The sequence below is a fragment of the Leptosomus discolor genome, chromosome 6 (assembly GCF_034619465.1).
Source record: "Leptosomus discolor isolate bLepDis1 chromosome 6, bLepDis1.hap2, whole genome shotgun sequence".
Classification (NCBI taxonomy): domain Eukaryota; kingdom Metazoa; phylum Chordata; class Aves; order Leptosomiformes; family Leptosomidae; genus Leptosomus; species Leptosomus discolor.
In genome coordinates, this window is record NC_141396.1 from 21,320,687 (window position 1) to 21,342,586 (window position 21,900).

General features: G+C 41.2%; 1 protein-coding gene across 1 annotated transcript; it reads left to right on the top strand.

Annotated features, from left to right (window-relative positions):
• The first annotated feature begins 5,290 nt into the window (after nucleotides 1-5,290).
• Nucleotides 5,291-21,247, top strand: RBP3 (retinol binding protein 3). The gene is made up of 4 exons (XM_009955702.2): nucleotides 5,291-8,338; nucleotides 15,898-16,088; nucleotides 18,917-19,059; nucleotides 20,919-21,247. Exons 1-4 carry the CDS (start codon nucleotides 5,291-5,293, stop codon nucleotides 21,245-21,247), a joined length of 3,711 nt encoding a protein of 1,236 aa, XP_009954004.1.
• The last annotated feature ends 653 nt before the right edge of the window (nucleotides 21,248-21,900 follow it).

The following is a 21,900-nucleotide window of genomic DNA, read 5'->3' on the forward strand; positions in this document are numbered from 1 at the left end:
GGAGGGGAAGGGAGGGGAGGGGAGGGAAAAGGAATATTAACAAAAGAAAATAAAAATCTAACACATGTTGAATTTAAGATTCTCTTATTACAAATGTAACCATTAAATAACTCACCTGAAGTGCTATTTCCATTTTCATAAAATGGAAAGCTTTTCAATATTACAAAAAAAAAAAAGAGTGAAAGGAAATTTCCGACAGCTTTAGTTTTAATCTGTACAGGTTTGTACAGCATAAGAACTTAGAAACTTAGGGGCAAGAACCTAACATTACTTCTTTTGGCATGGGAATTATAAAGGAATCTAAGGGTGATATTATTCATTACTTGTATTACTGAGGGGCCTAGAAAGTCTGCTTAGGGACAAGGTTTCCTTTGTACCAAACAGTACAACAACACAACAAAAATGACAGTCTTAGACCATACCTATGCAATCAGTCATGCCCATCGCAGACAGCCTTGAAGTAGCACTGACCCAGACTTGTACATCTATAAAACACAGTAAAGGTTTGTCTAGAAATGCTTAGGAAAGTCCTGGAAGCATTAAATATTTAATTAGTATAGTCCTGTGCTTGAGCTAATAAACACTGCCTCTCAGTATTTAGGCACCCAATATCACCTTTACATTAATTCTAATTCATACATATAATTGAAAACATGGCTGTATTAGAAGGCTTTACTAAAACCAAACGTAATTTATTTCCAGATTTCACCTTTATCCTCTTGGCATTTCTACCACTGAAAAAACTGCTCTTGCTGCCGCCTTCAGACGAGCCTCATGCTACTGCAGTTTATCAGTGACCAAATGGTCTGTATGGGCCTGATGAGGGAATGGTGAGATCAGCTGCAGATGAGAACCAGGGAGTATTGAAGCAAAATACATAAAGCAAAAAAATATATAGCAAAACATTTAATCTTGCTCTTGTTGAAGCTTTTTAGCATGTGGTCTGAGTGATGCAGACTGTGCATGCAGACTAGTCTGGAATAGATAAAAGAAAATACCTCGTCTCAGAGTATGTGGGAAGTTCATACCCACAGGAAGTCAGAAAATGAAATGCTTGTGGACAGATTTTAAAGGATCATAAAGTTTTATGAGTTATAAAAGCTAGAGCTAGGCCTGAGCTATTGAGTTCTGCTCAAAACTAAAATGAAAATAAGAATTTGGCTGGGGTTATAATAGAAATTAGAATTGATGGTAGAGTTACGTTTTGATCTAGGTACTCAGACTTCAATGAACAGACTCGTATTAAACAAAGTTTCATAAAAAATTAAGCTATATGTATCAAGAAATGAGTAAATAGTTCTCCAAAGCTTGAAGAATTCACACCACACAAGGAAGGACTCATACCTTCTAATGCTATCTATAAAAAATTACCAAGGTAGCAGTGAGTGATAGATAGTGAATTCAGGGCAAGAGAAATAGATCACTGAACAGATACAGTGTGGGAAAATACCTCTTTCCACTGTACTAGCTTTTTAAGTTGTGCATGTTGGGAAAGGTATTTATTTTACATATACATTGTGAAGCTAGTTTTGTTTCTGTGTGCTAGTGATAAAGTGCATCAGGGAGAATATGTATCTGAACTTGAGGAATAAATGGAGCTGCGGAGTGTTGCTCTATCTTGATTTTTATTGGGTAAAACTGATCGCGATCCTGTATATATTTCTCAAAACCACAGCTTCATGAAAACCTCAGCTACAGTTTCCAGCCCTTCTGATAAGAAAATCTTTACAGCATGATACAATGCAAAATAAATGTTAGAAAAACAGAGAAAAATTCTTTTTCTAATCTTACAATTTTACAACAATCAGTCAGGAAAGGGCCATTTCATGATTTTTAACCTCTAGATAAGGCCTCACTGAGAAGAATATTGTGAATCCTAAAATGCTAGGAAAAAAAATTATCATATAGTGAGTTTAGCAGTGGATATGCTTATTTATATATGGAAGGTAATTATCTGGCACATACCCTGATTAAAAAATGCTCAGTTACTGTCCGTTACTGTCTCCTTTCTGAGTATGATCTTCATAGCAATTCATCTATGTCTCTTACATTCAGAGTAAGGTGAGGCAACTGTTAACACCTCGTATATAACATTTGTAACACCCTATAGCACCCTTTGCACAGCAAGTTGAAACTAAGGTAATGGGAGTAATGCTTTGCCATTTCAAGTTATATTAATTTCTGTTCTAAAAGCAAAAGAATACAGTGGAAAAGAAGGACCTTCTAAAAAAATAAGGTGGGATTTTTTTTTAAGATTTGCTCTGATTTAAACCTCAGAATGAAATTAGTTTCAAGAAATCCAGAAAATATTAATTTCTCTAATTTTTATGGTGATTAATTTAACCTTATTCCCATACTTGCTAAATAGTTTCATATAAATATAAGTGTCCATGATTTACTGTGTACTGAATGATTAAAAAATAAAGTATTATGTATTCTCCATAAACATGCAATGTCATTCTTTCTTCTGGGATAGAAATCTGCGTGCTTAAAGCTACTGTACAGACAGACAGAAATAGAGATCCATCCTGACATATTCTTAGAGACATGGATTATTGTACTTTTTTTCCCAATTCCTGTCACAATGGATCCATTTTGTAACCCTGCTCCTTGGCTCCTGGGCATGCCCTCCTCCAGCACCCAGCAGGAGTAAAAGGAAGAAAGAAATAAGAAACAAAAAAGAGGACCCATCGAACAACACAACCCCCTAGCCCAGCAGGCAAAATATCTAACCCTTTGATTTTTACACATTTTTACTTCATTGTTTTAGATCATAAATGTGTTTTCTTTATTGTTATGTTTTGGTTCCATCATAAGAAAATTTGTTAGTCTCTATCTTCCCTTTCAAGTTAGTTGTAAGGTGTTGGAACACAGAAAAACTGCAACATTAAACTGTTCAGCCCTCCAAAGTAGGAAATGTGAGAATTAACATTACCTATGCATCATCCCCCTCTTGGTTATTTGCATTAATTACACAGTCACAGCTCATAATGTTTTTATTTCAGATGTCGCCTGCCTTAGTGCACAGAGCACATGGTGCTTAAGAATTAAGTTGGGGATTTATGAAGTACAATATCTTGTCTGTTGAATTGATTGTCTTAATGTACACTACAATTATTATGTGTGAAATTATTCCTGGGTTAATGGCATTTAGAGACACCTACCAGAGGTTGGAAGGAAAGCTAGGGTGTGTGGTAGACATTAATGTATTAATGTATCAAAAGAGATCCCTTGCCCCAGAAACTTTCCAAGCTTGACAGGCAGAAGAGCCATGGGTTAGAAAAGCAATAGAAAATGGTTTGCCCAGGGTCCTGTCCACTGTATTGGCCACACAAGGAATGCAGCTCTGGTAATAAATTAATGCAGCTCTGGCAATAAATTCTGTAGCTCAAAAGCTAATTTCTGGACAAAGTGTGGTTACGATTGAGAGGTTTTTTTTCCAGTTACCTTTGCCCTAGATTGCTGGGTTATTCTTTGCAGGAAGAAAGCAAGAAGAGCAATTCAAAGTGGTGATAATGCCCTGGAGTTAGGTCTGTGACAGATGTCACACATTGTCACAATATAGAACACCCTCCTGAAATTAAAAAGTTACAATAAATCTGAATATCACTGCTTATCTACCAATCAGGCACACAGAATATTGCTGTGGCACACATGGAGCTTAATTACTTACTTATACATTATCAATAACAGCTTCAACTTTATCTTAGATCTCTCCTTTGACAAGGCAAGTGGCAACATTTGTTAAACTAGGGTTTTTTACAGATGATAGCACAGCCTGGTTGCCAGAGATACCTGTGATTGTAACATCAAGTTTTACAGCTTTTCCCATAGAACAGCCATTTCTCTAATGGACTCTTAGAACAATTTAATTGTTCCCTTTGATGGATTTACATTTATACATCCACATACACACAGATACAAATCAACCATGGGATGAAACAGTACCTGCATATATAGACGAGGCTATTCCTATACGGACATGTTAAAAGAAGGAACTTCACAAAACTCCTTTATTACTACAACTGAATGACCCAGGAAGAGGAGCGCGCTAAACTTTGCTCATGTGAGCAGCAGGCTTCACTCATGACATTCACACATGACACAGAGTGCACCCAGCCAGGGTAGACCATCTTTACACTCTTCCCTCCATATGTATTCTTATGTACCAACAAATAACATTTTGAAAGCAATACAAAAACATACTCTTCCCAGATTCCATAGTCTATTCTTGCAGCTACCTCCAGCAAGCAGAATGGCTGGGATAGCAACCTGTTTCAGACTAAAGCCAAGAATCTGTTCTTGTATGTCTTTGACATGTCATACCAGAGCTCTGAATGCTGACAACTCACATGGGTACAGCCCACAGCTGCATCCCACATATTCAGATCCTCTTTCAAACTCTTAATACAATAGGGTCTCAAATGCATTGCGAGCAGAAGAAAACAACCCCCCACGATCTATTTTAGTATGTTGAGCCTAAAGTCTATTGGCCGGGAGCTGTCATCAGACATGACCATATGTTACTCAATGGTATTACAAGTAAATCCTAATTGAGTGCAAATTATAAAGATTAAAGTCACCTCAGATTTAGCTGTATTATGCTGAGGCAAATGTATTGCAAAGTCCTGTTTAAAATGCTGGCAATTCTCAGCACAGAAATTAACAGGCTGTCATTACCTTGGATTTTATGAGCTGTTCTAAATGTCTGGTATTCCTTGTTTGGAGCCCGTGGTTGTAGAATGTAAGAACAATCCTTTGCAGCTCAGATTGAAAAATACCAAAGACAATGTATTGTCAACAACTTTTGAAAAAATCTTAAATATTGATACAACTGAGTCACTGAAGAATCTCCTGGTATAAGCTTTTCCTAAATACTAGTAAAAGACTGGATGACTGCTGTTCTAATTGTGGTTAAAATCAAAGTTTTGCATTTAAGCAACCCACTGTCAGGATAAGCCAGACCAGTTTATAACAGACAATGCATTACCTTTTGGAAAAAAATAACTGCCAGAAAGATCTTTGATTATTGAAGTTTATTACAGTTTCATAAGAGGGCTGTGAATTAGTAAGGAGATGGACTTCATCTATTGGTGCATTTAGGATGATGCACCCCATTTTAATGAGATTAAAGGTTTAATGCAGATAAAAGATTTTTATCTGTTCAGTGCACCTGGATTCAATGCAGGGATTTCAGTGTGATTCACAGAGTCATTGGAGAGCTACATTCATCTGGACCGATAAGAGCTTCTGACTTCTTTCCTTGTTTTTTATTCTGTAGAAAGAGAAAATGATTAGGACACATTTCTTCCTGTTTTCATCACTGATCGTGTGCAGCGTGCCTGCTGAGGAAATCTTTCAGCCAACTCTAGTGCTGGACATGGCTAAAGTCCTTCTGGATAACTACTGCTATCCTGAAAACCTAGTGGGAATGCAAGAAGCCATTGAACAAGCAATCAAGAGTGGGGAGATCCTGGACATCTCAGATCCAAAAATGCTGGCCAGTGTCTTGACAGCTGGTGTGCAGGGTGCTCTGAACGACCCAAGACTGGTGATTTCCTATGAGCCATCAACTCATGCAGCTCCCAAACAAGAAGCTGAGCCTTCCCCAACTCGTGAACAACTTCTGAGTCTTATTGAGCATGTGGTCATGTATGACAAGCTGGAGGGCAATATTGGCTACCTGAGGATTGATTATATCATAGGACAGGAGGTTGTGCAGAAAGTTGGAGCTTTTCTGGTGGACAAGGTGTGGAAGATGCTGATAGAGACATCTGCCCTGGTGATAGATCTTCGTCACAGCACTGGGGGACAGATTTCTGGCCTCCCCTTCATCATCTCATACCTGCATGAAGCAGACAAGGTGCTGCATGTTGAGACTGTATACAATCGGCCCTCCAACACCACCACAGAGATATGGACACTGCCAAAGGTGTTGGGAGAGAGGTACAGCAAAGACAAGGATGTCATTGTTTTGATCAGCCGCCACACCACAGGAGTGGCTGAAGATATGGCTTACATCCTCAAGCACATGAACAGGGCTATCACTGTTGGGGAGAAGACAGCTGGGGGCTCACTGGACATCCAGAAGCTGCGTATTGGCCCCTCTAATTTCTATATGATGGTTCCTGTGTCACGATCTGTGAGCCCCTTGAGTGGTGGTGGACAGAGCTGGGAGGTGAGCGGGGTGATGCCATGTGTGGCTACTGAGGCAGAGCAAGCCTTGCAGAAATCCCTGGACATACTGGCAGTGCGCAAAGCAGTGCCTGGCACCCTAAGCCACCTCACAAACATATTAAAGGACTATTACAGCTTAGTGGAGCGAGTGCCAGCACTGCTGCGGCACCTCGTCACCTCTGACTTCTCTTCTGTGCAGTCAGCAGAGGACCTGGCCACCAAGCTCAACACTGAGATGCAGACATTATCTGAAGACCCCCGCCTGTTAGTCCGAGTCATGATGCCAGGGGAAGCTTCTGTTCCCCCCACTGAGAAGCCAATTGCAGTGGCAGCCAACTTACCTGACAATGAACAACTGCTGCATGCCTTGGTGGATACTGTCTTCAAGGTGTCAGTGTTGCCAGGCAATGTTGGCTACATGCGCTTTGATGAGTTTGCAGATGCCTCTGTGCTTGCTAAGCTGGGACCTTACATTGTCCACAAGGTGTGGGAGCCCCTCCAAAATACAGAGAACTTGATCATGGACCTACGTTACAACCCTGGGGGCCCTTCCTCCTCTGCTGTGCCTGTGCTACTCTCCTATTTCCAAGATCCTGCTGCTGGCCCTGTCCATCTCTTTACAACATATGACAGGCGCACCAACCACACACAGGAGCACAACAGCCAGGCAGAACTGCTGGGCCAGCCCTATGGGGCTCAGCGTGGCATCTACCTGCTCACCAGCCGCCACACTGCTACAGCTGCTGAGGAGTTTGCTTACCTTATGCAGTCCCTGGGCCGTGCCACACTGATTGGTGAGATCACAGCAGGAAGCCTCTCACACACCCGCACCTTCCCTCTGCTGCAGCCCGAGCAGGGAATAACTCGTGGCCTAACTATCACAGTTCCTGTTATCACCTTCATGGACAACCATGGGGAAACATGGATGGGCGGAGGAGTTGTGCCTGATGCCATAGTGTTGGCTGAGGATGCACTGGAGAAGGCTGAAGAGGTGCTAGCTTTCCACAAGAACATGGGAGTACTTTTGGAGGGCACCGGGCAACTCCTAGAGGCTCACTATGCCATCCCAGAAGTGGCTGGTAAGGCCAGTGCTATGCTCAGCGCCAAACGGACCCAAGGAGGTTATCGATCAGCTGTAGACTTTGAGACATTGGCTTCCCAGCTTACCAGTGACTTGCAGGAGGCCTCAGGGGACCATCGGCTTCATATCTTCCACAGCCATGTGGAACCAACACCAGAAGAACAGTTTCCCAACATGATTCCCAGCCCTGAGGAGCTGAGCTACATCATTGAGGCACTCTTCAAAATTGAGGTATTGCCAGGCAACTTGGGCTACCTTCGCTTTGATATGATGGCTGAGGCAGAAACAGTGAAGGCCATTGGGCCCCAGCTAGTGCAGATGGTATGGAACAAGCTCGTGGACACAGATGCCATGATTATTGACATGAGGTACAACACAGGTGGCTACTCCACTGCTATCCCAATACTTTGTTCCTACTTCTTTGAACCTGAGCCTCGGCAACACCTCTACACTGTCTTCGATCGTAGTACCTCCCGTAGCACAGAGGTGTGGACTCTCCCCCAAGTCACTGGCAAGAGATACGGCTCCATCAAGGACATCTACATCCTAACAAGCCATATGAGTGGCTCAGCAGCTGAAGCTTTTACTCGCTCTATGAAGGATCTACATCGGGCCACAGTTATTGGTGAGCCCACGGTAGGTGGTTCCCTCTCAGTGGGCATTTATCGTGTTGGTAACAGTTCCCTATATGCCTCCATCCCCAGCCAAGTGGTGCTCAGCCCAGTCACTGGCAAAGTATGGAGTGTGTCTGGGGTGGAGCCACACATCACCGTCCAGGCCAGTGAAGCCACGGCTGTAGCTCAGCACATTGCCAACCTGCGTGCCCAGGTGCCACAGACACTACAAACAGTAAGCAAGCTTGTGGCAGATAATTATGCCTTTGCGGACATTGGGACTGTTATAGCATCCAACCTCACGAAGAACATCTACAAAGACAGTTATAAAAGGATTAATACAGAAGAGGAGCTGGCCAGGAAAGTGACTGCCAACTTGCAAGCTCTTTCTGATGATGAGCACCTGAAATTACACTACATCCCTGAACATGCCAAGGACAGCATCCCAGGGATCATGCCAAAACAGGTACAGTTCTCTTGTACCCAGCTATACTGATGCCAGCTGGAACGGGAGCATGGAGTGAGATATCTTGTTTCTAGCCCATATCATAAACCCAGCAGGATTTACCTGTACCCAGAAGAGAGCCAGTGCCTGAGTCGGTTTTGGAGGCTGAGCTCTCTCTGACACTAAGACAAGTCAGGGCAGTAGCTTGTGGCAGCAGATGGTAGTTCCAGATACATGCATTTTGGGAACAACCTTCAGGCTGTGAATCTCTTTCAGTTGCCATCTGCCACAGCAAATACGCAGGGCTTCACGGTTAGAGGAAAGTTATCTCATTGTCTCTGTGATTCCCTTTTTCAGTGCTGTGGCTTTTCAAGCACAATACAGAAACCTACTGGTTACTAACTCAGTTGGTAATTTAAGAAAAATTTTGTTGGACCAGAGTGAATGCATATCCCCGCAAAACATGCAGCCACATAGTCTTTAATGGATTTTTCTGTATGAAATTGCTGTACCTGACTTCTATTACACCAGAATAACAAGCAACTCCTTTGGTAGTGACAGTGGAAATTTGTTCTGATTCTGTCTCATGCTCAGCATCAGAGAGTTTCCTAGTGACCTAGAAACACTTTGGAAGAACTATCTGGGTGGAAGTTAGGTGACCCCAGGGAGAAACTGTATTTTAATAATCTACTTTTGCCCTTGCTGTGCAGTTTGCGTAACAGTCTGTGCTTTGTTCTGAGCCTGGGTATTCATACACTGGTCTCCCTTCGCAGTCTTTCTTGTTCATTGTTGTGCTGGAGGGGGCTCCCAGGAGCACTTGTTAAAATTCCATCTTCAAATTAAAGGGAGGGTTAGCACAACCTGATACCTTTCCTGGATAGAGTTAGCTCCTTTCTGGCTACTGCTCCAGCGTGGCTATCAGAGACGTCTTTGCTCCAGGGACTCATAAAATTACTTTTTGAAGAAAATGCATTTGCCTTTGCAATGAACCAGTATATACCAAGTGTCAGGTAACTAACTATTAAATGTTTCCTAGGGGAGGAAATCTGTGGGCTTCCACACTCTGAAGTCTTTGGCATGCATGATTTAAAGTGGACATGACCTCTATGGTATTATCTCCAACACCAAGGTCAAGGACAAAGTCTAAGCATTGCCAGGGAAGGGCATTTTTTCAAGCTTGTTAACCAAGAGATGCTGGCCCCATTCTTGCCTCTAAGCTTAAATAGAAATAATTAATTAAAAGATTTTTCTATTGCATCGCTCTCTTTCCATCCTACATTTTTTGGGTGTAGAAAACTTCACTCTAAATGTTTTTGACAGAACTCCCTGCTAAATCATTAACAACCTATCAGTAGTGATACATCATAGTTTCTCCCCATTTTACAAAGTGGGCCCATGTTGCAAATTAGCCACTGTTTTCCCTGAAGGCTGTTAATGGATGTTGTTCGCTATTTTTACTTCTTCAAACCTTACTTACTTTATTCAGACCTTGAATGTTGAGAACAGGATGTACAGGACAAATATCGTATTTTTCATATAATGTGAAATTCTGATCCTGATTGAGCTGCTGAGGAAATGCCATTACACTAATTAATGCCTCTGTTTACCTCAGTTCTTTGTCGAGCAAATTGATTGGAAGAGGTCAGGGATACATCCATAAGAAGGAAATCACATCAGTGTGGATGAAAATCAGGACAAATGTGAGATTTCTTCAAGGGGAAATAATGTATAAAGAGCAGACAAGAAGCATGGGTCTTCTATGAGACCAAAATAGTTTCCAAAGGCATATGCATTCCCTCATAGTGCTTGAGGAAATTGGGAGGCAGAGAGACAAGACAGTGGTGTTAAGACATTTTAAAGTGAAAGAAGGTGAGCGAACGAAGGCACTGAAGTCATTTAAGTAAAGGCTTTTCCCTTTACAGATAAATTCGCCTATTCCACAGAGCACTGGGTGGCAAGAGCACCTTCATTTCCTGCTTTGCTTTTGCAGGGCTGAGAGGGATGCTTTCTGTGGAACATTTCAGGAATGTTCCATACCAATACCCCAGAAAGCAAATGCCTTAAGAGTATAGTGAAGCTTACGTGATGGCATTAATTGCATTTGTAATTTTTTTTTGACAGTTCTATGCATGATCATAGTGGCTCTTTTAATCTATATCACATTTATCTCTCAAAAACTTAAAGGCTAGTTTTTCTTTTGTGCTACCTACCTTCCAAGCCACCCTTTACCTTGACAGTGGGATTTTATTGATAATGACCTTGACAGTGAAGCAAATCCAACAGTTAAATGAAAGCGATCATGAATAACTGCAGGAAGGATGGGATGGGACGTAGGAGACAGACAAGTGAAATGCATGTAGACCTTTGCAACTGCTACACTTGAATAGCTGCTGAAGCATAATACAGGGTAGTGAATATGTCTCCTCTATGACAGCAGCAAGGTCAAATGCCAGCCGGAGTTGTCTGCTGCATAAATGCCATTTTCCAAAGTCAGACTTCCCAGGGGCAGATGTTGTATATATTGTTTGTGATTCAGAAAATAACATTTTGCTTATAAGACAGAGCTCTGTAAATTTGCTGATGCACATTTCAGTAATCCTTACTACTTATTCTTCTGTTTGTCTGTCTCTCCTTCCAGTCATACCTTCCTTTCCATACTGAAACATTTGTTTTCATGGATATCTGAGTATTGTAGACTACCTATGGAAGAACTGTTGCCACCGATTTGGCAAATGTGTTATGTCAATTTTAAGTTACAAGAGTCTCCCTGAGTGACTCTTTTGGCCCTTTGATAATGCCCAAATACTTCTAACGCAGTCTTCACACCTAAGAGAATTTTTGTATTAAAGTTTTAGATAAGCATGATGATCAGAGAAAAAGAAAAGGAATCCTTTATGAAGAGAAATTGTTCTGTATTTGAAGTCCTCCTTTTCCCAGATAAATATTATATATCTATTGCAGAGTATTGTACTTATGAAGGAGGCAATAGTCACAGATGTTTCATCAGAAAGGAGTATAGTTTGCTTATGTCCCTTCCAAAATGCTTAGCCTCAAAGTTTCAAGATAGATAATTGAATTACTACATCTATTGCTAACAGGTGGGAAAAAATTGTTGTGGGCCCATACGATGCTCATTTATATCAACATAACCACAGTAAAGTCAGTAGAACTATACAAGTTTATGCAAGCCAAAAAAGAATGTCTGGTCTTTAACTCCCATTGACTCTTCACCTTATGCAATTCATGTTTGCTTCTTGAATTTGGTGCAGAAAAGAATATGACACTTTGTAATAACTTTTGTTCTTTTTCTAGTACCTTTCATGTTCTGATCCTGATACTCAAGCCCAATGCAGCTATGTTTGCAGTTACAATCCCACCAAAGAGATCTGTTTGTGCTCATTTTTTTCCATTGTCATTCACGTTACAGTAGATTTGGCCATTATTTTTAAGGATTTTCAATAGGTTTTGGAGGAAAATCAAAATTTAGCCATGAATTGTGTTTTCAAATTTTGCTTTCAAATGTAATCTGCAAAGGCACTGACTAGAAAAATAACTGCTCGCTGGCTTGCAATGAGTATGTTACAAGCTTTCTGTTGTCAGAGCAGGCTTACACATCACTGTTCCATGCTGCCCTTTGCAGGATAAAAGTACAGCTTCTCACTCTGCCCTGCACTCCTGCAATGGGGACTGAGAGCCTTAAATAACCTCTTTTAATCCTCTGTACAGCACTGCCCCAGAGGTTTTCATCTTTTGCTTGTGGTAACCACCACCCTCAACATGCGCCGCCCCCCCATCCTGGCTGTCTCCGTGCAATGGAGGGCAGGATTAGAATTCAAAGCTACGGTTCTGGAAAAACTGGAGAAATTATCTGTGAAAAGCAGGATGAGATTAAATAAGAACACATGCACAGTTCTTACAGTTTCTAGGGTCATAGTAATTGACCGCATAACTCTGTGAGGAAAACAGCTTGTTTGGGGAGAGTCCTGGAAAAAAGAATATGGGTTCTTCAGAGTTGGTAAGCTGAACGCATGTCAATACAGTCAAGTTGTTGCAGTAAAAACTAATAATCATCAAACTGGAATGGATAAGGAGGAGTGTAATCAGTAAGACGTGAAGTTATCTGCTACATTCAGTTCTAAAGATTCAGCTAGAGTATACTATGTGCAGTCTTGAGTAATGTTTTTCTGCAAGGGTGTGGCTCAAGTGGGGACACAGCAGAAGAGAGGAGCAGGAGTAAAGAGGATACTGAATAAAAGTCACTTTGAAAAAGTTTTGAAGATTTGAGTTGTTTATTCCAGAGAGAAGAAAACTAAGAGGAGATATGAAAACAGTCTTCAGATACGTAAGAGGCTGTTTCAAATATGAAGAGAATAATCTGTTCTCTTGTCCATGGTAAATAGGCCAAGAAGTACTGCACTTAAACTGTAGAAAGTAGTGAACTTAGACTGTTTACATTAGATGTTAAAAATACCTTTGTAATAGTAAGGCCAGTGACGTACTAGACTGGATTGGCTGGAAATCACCCAGTGATACGGGTGTTTTTAAAAGCAAGTGAGAATCAGCTGTCAGGGATATAGCTGATCCTGCTCAGTCCTTAAGCTGGGGGACCTAGTAGGATGGACAGTTCCATTCCAGCCTGTGAGGGTACACAAAGAACCCAAATGTTATTCTAAGAAAGAAAGGCACAACCCCGCCACCCAGCCCCCAAGATCTCATGGTTCTTAAACCAATCTCAGGATTCGCAATGGCACAAGTGTGTTGCTAATAATATTTTAACAGCTAGCAGTTGACAGCACTAGCAACCTTAATGGAAATCGGAGTTACATTACAATGGTCAGTACAAAATTAGCTATGAAAATACAGTTTCCATCTAAATAGACAATACAACTTAGGCAGAGGTGAAAAGGGAGAAAAGAGGGAAGTGAGGCACAGTTGGAAAAGTAGTTTGCCCATGGTTGGAGTATGTGTCAGTAGCAGAACCAGGGATGAAACTCCATGCATGAGTCCCAGGGCAGCATTTTAGGTCCTGTTTTGTGTCACATCACTTGTTCCAGTTAGGCCACTCACTTGTGGAAGGAGACTGCAGGATAGGGCTGGAGACTCTACATAGTTAACAAAAAAACAATTCTGCCTTGGCTAAAGTGGTGTTAGCTTGGAAGTCCTTTAGTCTAGCCACATTGTTTATAGTGTTCTTACCAAGGCACCTGAGGGTTTATATTTAATATCAAGTCATTTGTATGTAAACATTGCCTGACTGAGCAGAAGGATCTTACTTTCAGCTGCATCCTGTCCCAGCTTGTCCTTGGCCTGCAAACGGAGCCTGGCCTTCCAAAGGAGAGCATGCTGTTGCTCTCTGAAGCTAGACTTACCTCCTTAGGTATCAGCAGCATATGGCCCACGTGCCAGGGTCGTGAACCTGCAGTTTTCTGGGACGATAACTCTCTCCTGTCAGTCCCAGCCTCCTCCTCTCTTTTGCTTAAAAATTAGGAGGCTTTCCCCACCCCTCCAAAATTACATTCTGAGTGCTTTTCATCTGACTTCTGGTCTTAGAGCCTTTAAAATAGATATTTCATACCCTTTCCTGCAGTCATGGAGATGGAGAAGAGTTTATTTGAGATCCTTGTGTTTTCATTTTACCCCATGAGACCTGAGGCTTTAAGAGCAACGTGCCCATCTTGAAATCTGTAATGAATTTCCAAGAGTTAGCAACACTGCTAGAAATTATGGAAGTCCTCCGTGAACAAAGATGTGATGCAGCACAGTAAAAGAACAAGTAGAAAAAATATTTACCAGACATAGAGACGTTATTCTTAACCAATACGCTTACGGGTGTGCATCTAGCAACTATTGTTGGAAGCAGAGCTAAGAAATACATGTGTTAGCTAAAATATCATTAGTAAGTGGCTGAGAGTAGCACATCAATTTTATTTGTAGATGTTACCAATGAGCGATGACTTTTTTCTCCTTGGGGGACCAGTGCCTCTGTACTAGATATAAGCTCTGTCAGAACAATGCAATGTATGCTGGATATATTATTCAAAAATGTGATTTGTTAATCAAAGTACAGTGGGAAGATCAAGTAGCATTGCTGTCACTGGGAAGTAGATTGGAAATGACAAACTCAGTAGTGCTGGACTGATATGTTTACAGTCCAAATCCAATGATTATTTTCACAAGGTACAGTGAGAAAGAAGGGTACAGGAAAGGACTCAGCAGAGTGCGCTCTTAGCATCAGATCAACAACTACTGGCCAACAGGGCTTTTAAATTAATGTTTGAAATTTTGGCAATTTTGCCATACAGAAAGCACTGAATGATTAAGAAGCCCAGGGCAGCCAGAAGTGTGATATGGTGGGTAACTTTCCCCCATGTACAGGTAAAGTGCTTGAGCTGCATCAAATATACTTGCATTCGCACACCTTGGAAAGCCCTTTTCTGCTGTGGCAGACCTGCTTTTGGCAGGAGCACAACCCCGGGCCAGAAGCCTACATGTAGGGCAGAAGATTGCCTAACTCCTCTACAGTTGCAGAAAGCTCAAATGCCTCCCAAATTCTGTGGCATATTGCAGGTTGGGAGAGCACCTTTTAAAGCACATGGCTCACTGCTGACTCCTTGTTCTTTGCGGTGTAAAAGTATGGATTGTCTGGGGCTGAGCTGTGGCAGAGGGCAACTGATTAAAAAGCAAGTATAAAATCATTTTCACAGCAACCCTGAGGAGAAAAGGGCAAATTGCTGAAGGTCACATAAGTCATATATATCCCAAAGCCTTATCTCCTTAAGCTAAGGAAGAGTCTTCCATTTTCAGACACATTCATGCAAAACAGAAGTTTGGCAGTAGGAGCAGGCTATGTCTCAATGCATGTAGCTGTTACTGGGATAACTTTATTAGTTGGCTACACATTGCCATTTAAAAAATGTTTGCTGTTTAATAACGTAAGCTAAACAAAATGAAAGTAATCACAGTCTAACACGTGAGACTCCAGGCACATGGCCACCATATAAGAGATTTAACACATGTCTACCTCATGAGTATCCTAAGCACATGCCAAACACATAGTTCCTCACTGTCACAGGGATTGGTTCATTAAGAGGGCCTGGGGCCAACCTCACCTGTAGTCAGCAGGTGTTTGTCAGCTGAGGCCAATCAAGAGATTATAAAAGTCCCCAGTGCCTTATTTAGAAAGAACTGCTAAAGGAAACCAGTGGGCTTGGTGGCAGGCCTCAGATAGTGGCCTGTGCTGCAGGCTGGGGAATGGTTCTTGTAGCCTTCTTAGCCTCTTTGCTCCAAGGAAATTCCTGTATTTTTGAAAACTAAACTGAGCCCTGACAAATAGGTGCCTGATCCAGATTCTGAACATGCTATTGATGCACCCTGTACAGGGCAAACAGCGTAGCAACCAATGCTAACCTATGTTTCATAAGCAAAAATCTTAATATCATTTATTATGTTCTTCAAACTTGGTCACATCCCTCACATGTGTCCTACCTGGACTAAACTTGACCTACATAATTCTTTTTAAATCTTGTGCCAAGCTATCAGTGCCAGCAAATGATTTGTTTTGTTTTTCCAAACTCTTTCAGATCCCTTCCCCAGAAGTATTTGAAGACCTGATTAAATTTTCATTCCACACAAATGTATTTGAAAACAACATCGGCTATCTGAGATTTGATATGTTTGGAGACTGTGAACTTCTAACCCAGGTGTCTGACCTACTGGTAAAGCATGTTTGGAAGAAAATTGTTCACACAGATGCATTAATCATAGACATGAGGTAAACCTTTGAATGGCAAATAACCAAAGTTCTTTCAAAATAGCATTTTATTTGTAACAGTGAATTAGCTTTACATGGCTTACTGTCATGTTTACAGGCTAACGTTGCTGGGATTAGATGAGAAAATGAAAACAGCCAAGGAAACAATAACAGTCTGGAAGTATATCTCAAGATAAATTGTACCATCACTTGAGATGTTTAGAACTAAATAGGTAAATTTAGGGAATATGTTGCAGAACACAATCCTGGATGTAACATCTGTTTTCTTTCTCTGATTTTTTTCCAATCTAACTCTGCGTGTGCCTTGTGTTAATTATATATATATGGCTTAATTAAATATTTTACTGCAGGCATTGGTCAAGTGAAACCAGACCATGCATAAGGCTCTGTTACAACATCTAGTTTGCCATATCTGCAGTGCTAAATTATCCTGGGCAATCAGCCCTGTACAGAAAGACCCTTGTGCACAAAGGTGGCTTAAAGGTACTATAGCACTCCTAGACCCTGCTGCAGCAAGTTACAGTATCATATGCCTGCTCTCGACTTAGTATTCTGTTGGACACTCCAGTGTGTCAACAATACTCCAAATCTTATGAGCCAGAAGATGGCATCCATTTATTGCCAGCTATCAAAGCAGATGAATATCACAAATATACGTATCCCATACAATATTTAGGTAAGTCATTCCCTTGTTTTGGTCCAGAGCTAATGTCTGTGAGCCCAGAACATTACAAATATCAATTAAAGAAAAGAGGCCTTTGTAAGAAGTCATTTTTAATGCTACAACGACTTATGTCCATTGCTATCATGGGGTTTTCAATATTCAGTAATCTTAATATTCTTCTGGGATTTGCAGCATGTGCAGTAGAAGATAAGCACAGTGATGAAAGCAGAGAGAGATCTCACTACGTGAGCACAGAAGAGGCAGGGCAGCCACCAACAAAACACAGCCATGACTGAATTAAAACTCAGCAAAGGCACGACCACCTTCCAATAGACTTGAGACAGGACTGGGACTTTCCTCTTTCTTGCCCCAGTTTTCTCCCAAGCTAAAACTCATATCAGGGCCAGGGGCAATAAAACAGCAAAAGTGAAATCATGTCTCAGGTACCAAATAGTCTCATTGTGGTTCTTCTCTTAGGTTGCTTTGATTTTGTTATGTTTGATGTATTTCTAGCCCTTTGAGTGCACACAAAAGACCCAGTCTCTGAAGGCATATAAAACAGAACTCCAAATGTCTTACCTTTTGAAATTCTCCCTAAACCAGTCTTATGATTTTATGGCAAGGCTGATAATTTCAATTTTGCATGGCATTAACCATAATGAATAATGTTTCTCGTCTTACAAGTTTCCCCCTCTGGAACAGCTGGGCCACTCATGAACTTTGTATTTTGATAATTTCAATTTTGCATGGGATTAACTATAATGCATAATGTTTCTCACCTTAATAGTTCCCCTTTGTGGAACAGCTGTGCCACTCATGAATTTTGTATTTTTGACTTGCACAGCGCTGAGAAGAGACACTTATAAACTAAACAGCTTCCCTAATGTCACACAAGAAGTCTGTAATGAAGGAAGTACTTGCCTTCAAAAGTTAAGCTAAAAATCTAGCAACTGCTCAGCCATTATTACTGACTCAAGTTTCTGCAGTTTCACTGTCTGCAAGAGTCCCAGGAAGAGCTCTCCAGTATTGCTCTAGCTGCCTACTTACCACTTCAACCACGGTGACAGCTGCAGGAAACTGGGCTCTGCTGGGTCTAGCTGCCTTCTGGGCTGTGCAGAAGCAGCATGACCTCCTGGCAGCACAACACTACCAGGGGCACACTGAAGAGGCTTATTCTAGACACAGTTCTGGCCAGTTCTAGCCAGTCACAGTGTGAATACAGCATATAGCTCCCAAATGCTGCAGAATAAAGAGGTAGCTTCACTCTTCGGGTCAGAGGCCTCCTGGATTGTCTAATCCTTTTCTGGACCTGAAAAAAACTTATGGACTGGACTGAACAAAACGTGTTTTCTAACATCTGTGCCAGGCAATCCTAACATCACCTGCAGCAAAGCACTGTATCTGTCTTCTTCTAGTGAGCAAAGTACAGACATTTCCAGTGCTGCACGTGCTCTGGTATTAGTGAAAAGTGACAGACGAAAAATAGCCTGGTATTCCATTGTGTGTATTCATAGCAGGGATTCTCTGATGACACTTAGGCTCTTCAGTGAATTTAATCTTCAGAGGCTGGTATGAAGTTAAACTACAACTAAAGTTTCCAAACACAACCGTCCTAAATGAAGCAGCTAACGGAATCCTTAGGCACTAAAAGAAATGGCCTGATCTTATAAGGTGCCAAATACCAAGTAGTCTCATTGTGTGCAGCAGGAAATAAGAACACAACAGTTCTACAAATATGTGTTGCTTAAATTGGGATCTACATTTATATATTGGGGTATAGGTATTTACTCATGCTGCCTATGTTGGTAACAGCATGGGTTATTCAGAGTAGAAGAATAACAAGAATCTGATGTTTCTCTGCAGATTAAGAGTCTTTGTCTACTTTCTGACTTGTTTCCAGGCTGAATCAAAAAGAAAATGGACTATTCAGTTTTATCTTTGCTTTTGAAGTTAGTTGTGGGCAATAACAGTCCAAGACTCTTAGACAGGATTTTGTTTCTCTGATATATGTGCAAATGCTGATATGGGAGAATGAATGTGAATGTATCAAAATGTAGCCATAAGCCCTTTCAGTACTAATCTTAGGGAGCAATACTTTGAAGGGAGACTTACTATCTGCCACAAATTTTCAATTATTTCCTTCATATTTTTAATTTTTTAAAAGGTACAATATTGGAGGCTCCACTACTTCCATAGCAATCCTATGCTCATACTTCTTTGATGAAGGACACCGAATTCTCCTGGACAAAGTTTATGACAGACCCAGTGACTCAGTAAAGGAAGTATGGACCCAGCCAGAGCTCAAAGGTAAAATGACAATTTCTTTTTAGAGTAGCTTTTCATTTCAGATGTCCCTCACTGTGTATTTTAAAGTGAGCCGTTAGACACCATAACTCATTTGGTGAAAGCACCTGCCACGATTAGCTTAAGCTGTGCAGAGAATGTAAAAACAAATATGTGCATTTCAGCCACGTCTGTCAATGCCATTTAGGAGCTTATTGCTCCTAGAATGGGGTGTGTTAGGCACAGAAGTTTGTAAACTGGTCCCCAGAAGTTTAGCTGAATACTATGTATAGCAGCTGTGACTTGTTGCTTTTAAAAGTTGCCAAAATTAAAAATAAATCCTGTGCTGCCTAGACCTCTAGTAATATCACTTCCAATAGTCACACATAGTTTTATATGTTACTCCTTACTTCCTACCTGTGTGATCCACTGTAGACGAAAACACCCACAATAACCCAGTTTGTCCAGAGAATGCAAGAGAGAAAGAAAAGCGCTAAATTTTGCACATCTGAGTGAGCCTGGAGCATTTGGGAATGTATTGCACACACATACCACCCACCCCACACCCCCTGACCCACTGTTTGTGGAAGTTAAAAGGTTCCTGCCACATGCAGAAACAGAGCTCTTCAGTGCTCTTAAAGAGCAGTTAGAGTGCTAAGAAGCCTTAAAAGTTGATTTTAATTCTTTTCCCCTTTAAAGCTAAGACAGTACCAAAAAAGGTGCCACAATGGTGTCTGTAATCATTGGCTTGGAGCATGCCAAAACAGTTAAATTTTGTCACAGGCTGCAGGGTCCCTCTATTTTCCCAGGCAGTCAGAGGTGGGCTGTGCTAAGGTATATGATTACTATGGATACATTCCAGTTCCCATCAAAGAGAACAGGCAGACTCATATTAACTTCAAAGGAGCTGGATCTGGTCCTGTACTATAAATATCTACTGTGAAAAGCATCTTCTAATGGATATTATGTCTATATTGAAATGAGAAGAGCAAAGATGATGTGAAAATTAATTACCATGCTATTGGTCCCTCTGTTATAGTTTGGTGTGAGAATTATATGTCATACTGTAACTTACTTAAAGAATGACATTTTTAGAGTAGTTTAGAGTAGTTTTCAAGTTATCATATCCCAGTTATGGCATACTGGCCAGTTTTTCAAAGGTATTAAGCTCTCAAAATGTATCTAGCATGTTCAGATACATTGAAAATAAGGTGCAAAAAACATCCTACTCCTGTCAGCTAGTTTATGTAAGAAAATGAGATAACTTGGCTCAGATCCTAATAATAAAGGGTGTATTTGTTGAAAGGTTTGGGACAAAGGCCAGACAACAGCTTCCATTTATAGACTATAAAAAGCCTGTGGGAAACCACTATAATTATAATTCCACAAAATACCGCCTGCATAGTTTGCAGGCCAAGCTCTATGACAGCCATGTTCCTAAAGCAGGGATGAGAGTGAAACTGAAGATGCTGCTTGCTGAGCTTTGAGTATTCCTGCTGGAGCAGTGGAAAATATCACTTTCCTCAGCTGCCTATCGCACTCCTCTGATGGGATCTAGAGCTCCTGTAAAAGTCAAAGCCACAGAAAAGCCAGCAGTAGTAACCATGAGCTGGCCTCCTAGCTGCTGGAACTCATAACCAGAAACTGATGACACAAGAGCACCACATAGGGTGACACCCTTTTTTACAGTATAGAGGCTGGGCTAGTGTAAAAAGTGCTTTAATACAAAGTAAATTTAGGTACAAAGTAAATTTCCAAACCTCTTTGGTTGTTAGTAGTCAGTAGGGAATGAAGTATGTTGTATCTTGGTTCCTTGTGCTCCATTATGCAAATAAATCTCTAAAAATGGATGCATTTCTGATGCTTTTTGTCCTATCTGGCAGGGGAGAGATATGGCTCTCAGAAGGGGCTAATAATCCTTACCAGTGCTGTGACGGCTGGGGCTGCTGAAGAGTTTGTATACATAATGAAGAGACTGGGCAGAGCTCTCATCATTGGGGAACAGACCAGTGGTGGCTGCTATTCCCCACAGACATATCAAGTAGATAATACCAACTTCTACATCATCATCCCCACCTCCAGATCAGTCACCTCTGCAGAGAGCACTTCTTGGGAAGGGAAAGGGGTGTCTCCTCACATAGAAACACCAGCTGAAGCAGCACTCATCAAAGCAAAGGAGATGCTCAGTGCTCACCTGCACAGCACTAGATAGCCCTGTGGGGGAACATGCCCCTAGTTCTTAGGGAAAGCAAGCTACCTCCCCAAATGTGAACCCTAGAAAGGAGTGGGAACTTCATTTCAGTCTCTATGGTCAGTGATTTGTTCTCTGTCCATAGCTCAAAGGGACTCCCTTTTTAACATGCTGACTTTTTTACCTTGGTCTGTGGAATCTAGCTCTTTCTGGACATGGTTGAAATACTTGCATAATTCACTGGAGTTTCTGGTTTCTCTGCTGTGGTCAAATGTAAATGTGCAGTTATTGCAGTGTCTGTTTTTTTAAGATTTAGCTCTAAATCACAGATTTCCTTCCGTCCCTTAGAAGATCCCAGCTGTCAGTATTGAAGGCACATGAATAACCTCTAAGCATTTATGCAAAGATAGAAAAGGCATCTCTGCTCCCTTGGAAATTGTGTACATTCCTATTTATACATCTAAAAGAAGAATTAAAAGTAGTTGGGAGACTCTGTTTTCCAAACTGCAAGAGTTAAATTAGGTCTCTTCTCTATTTCATCATGTAGATGAACCAAAACCAACTATTCCCAGTCTGTCAGGATTGCCCAGAGTCCTGGTATTTCTTAGGCACATGCCTACTTCTCTCCTAGTATCTGGCAGAGGGAGGGGGAATGAGCAGGAGGAAGGCAGTAC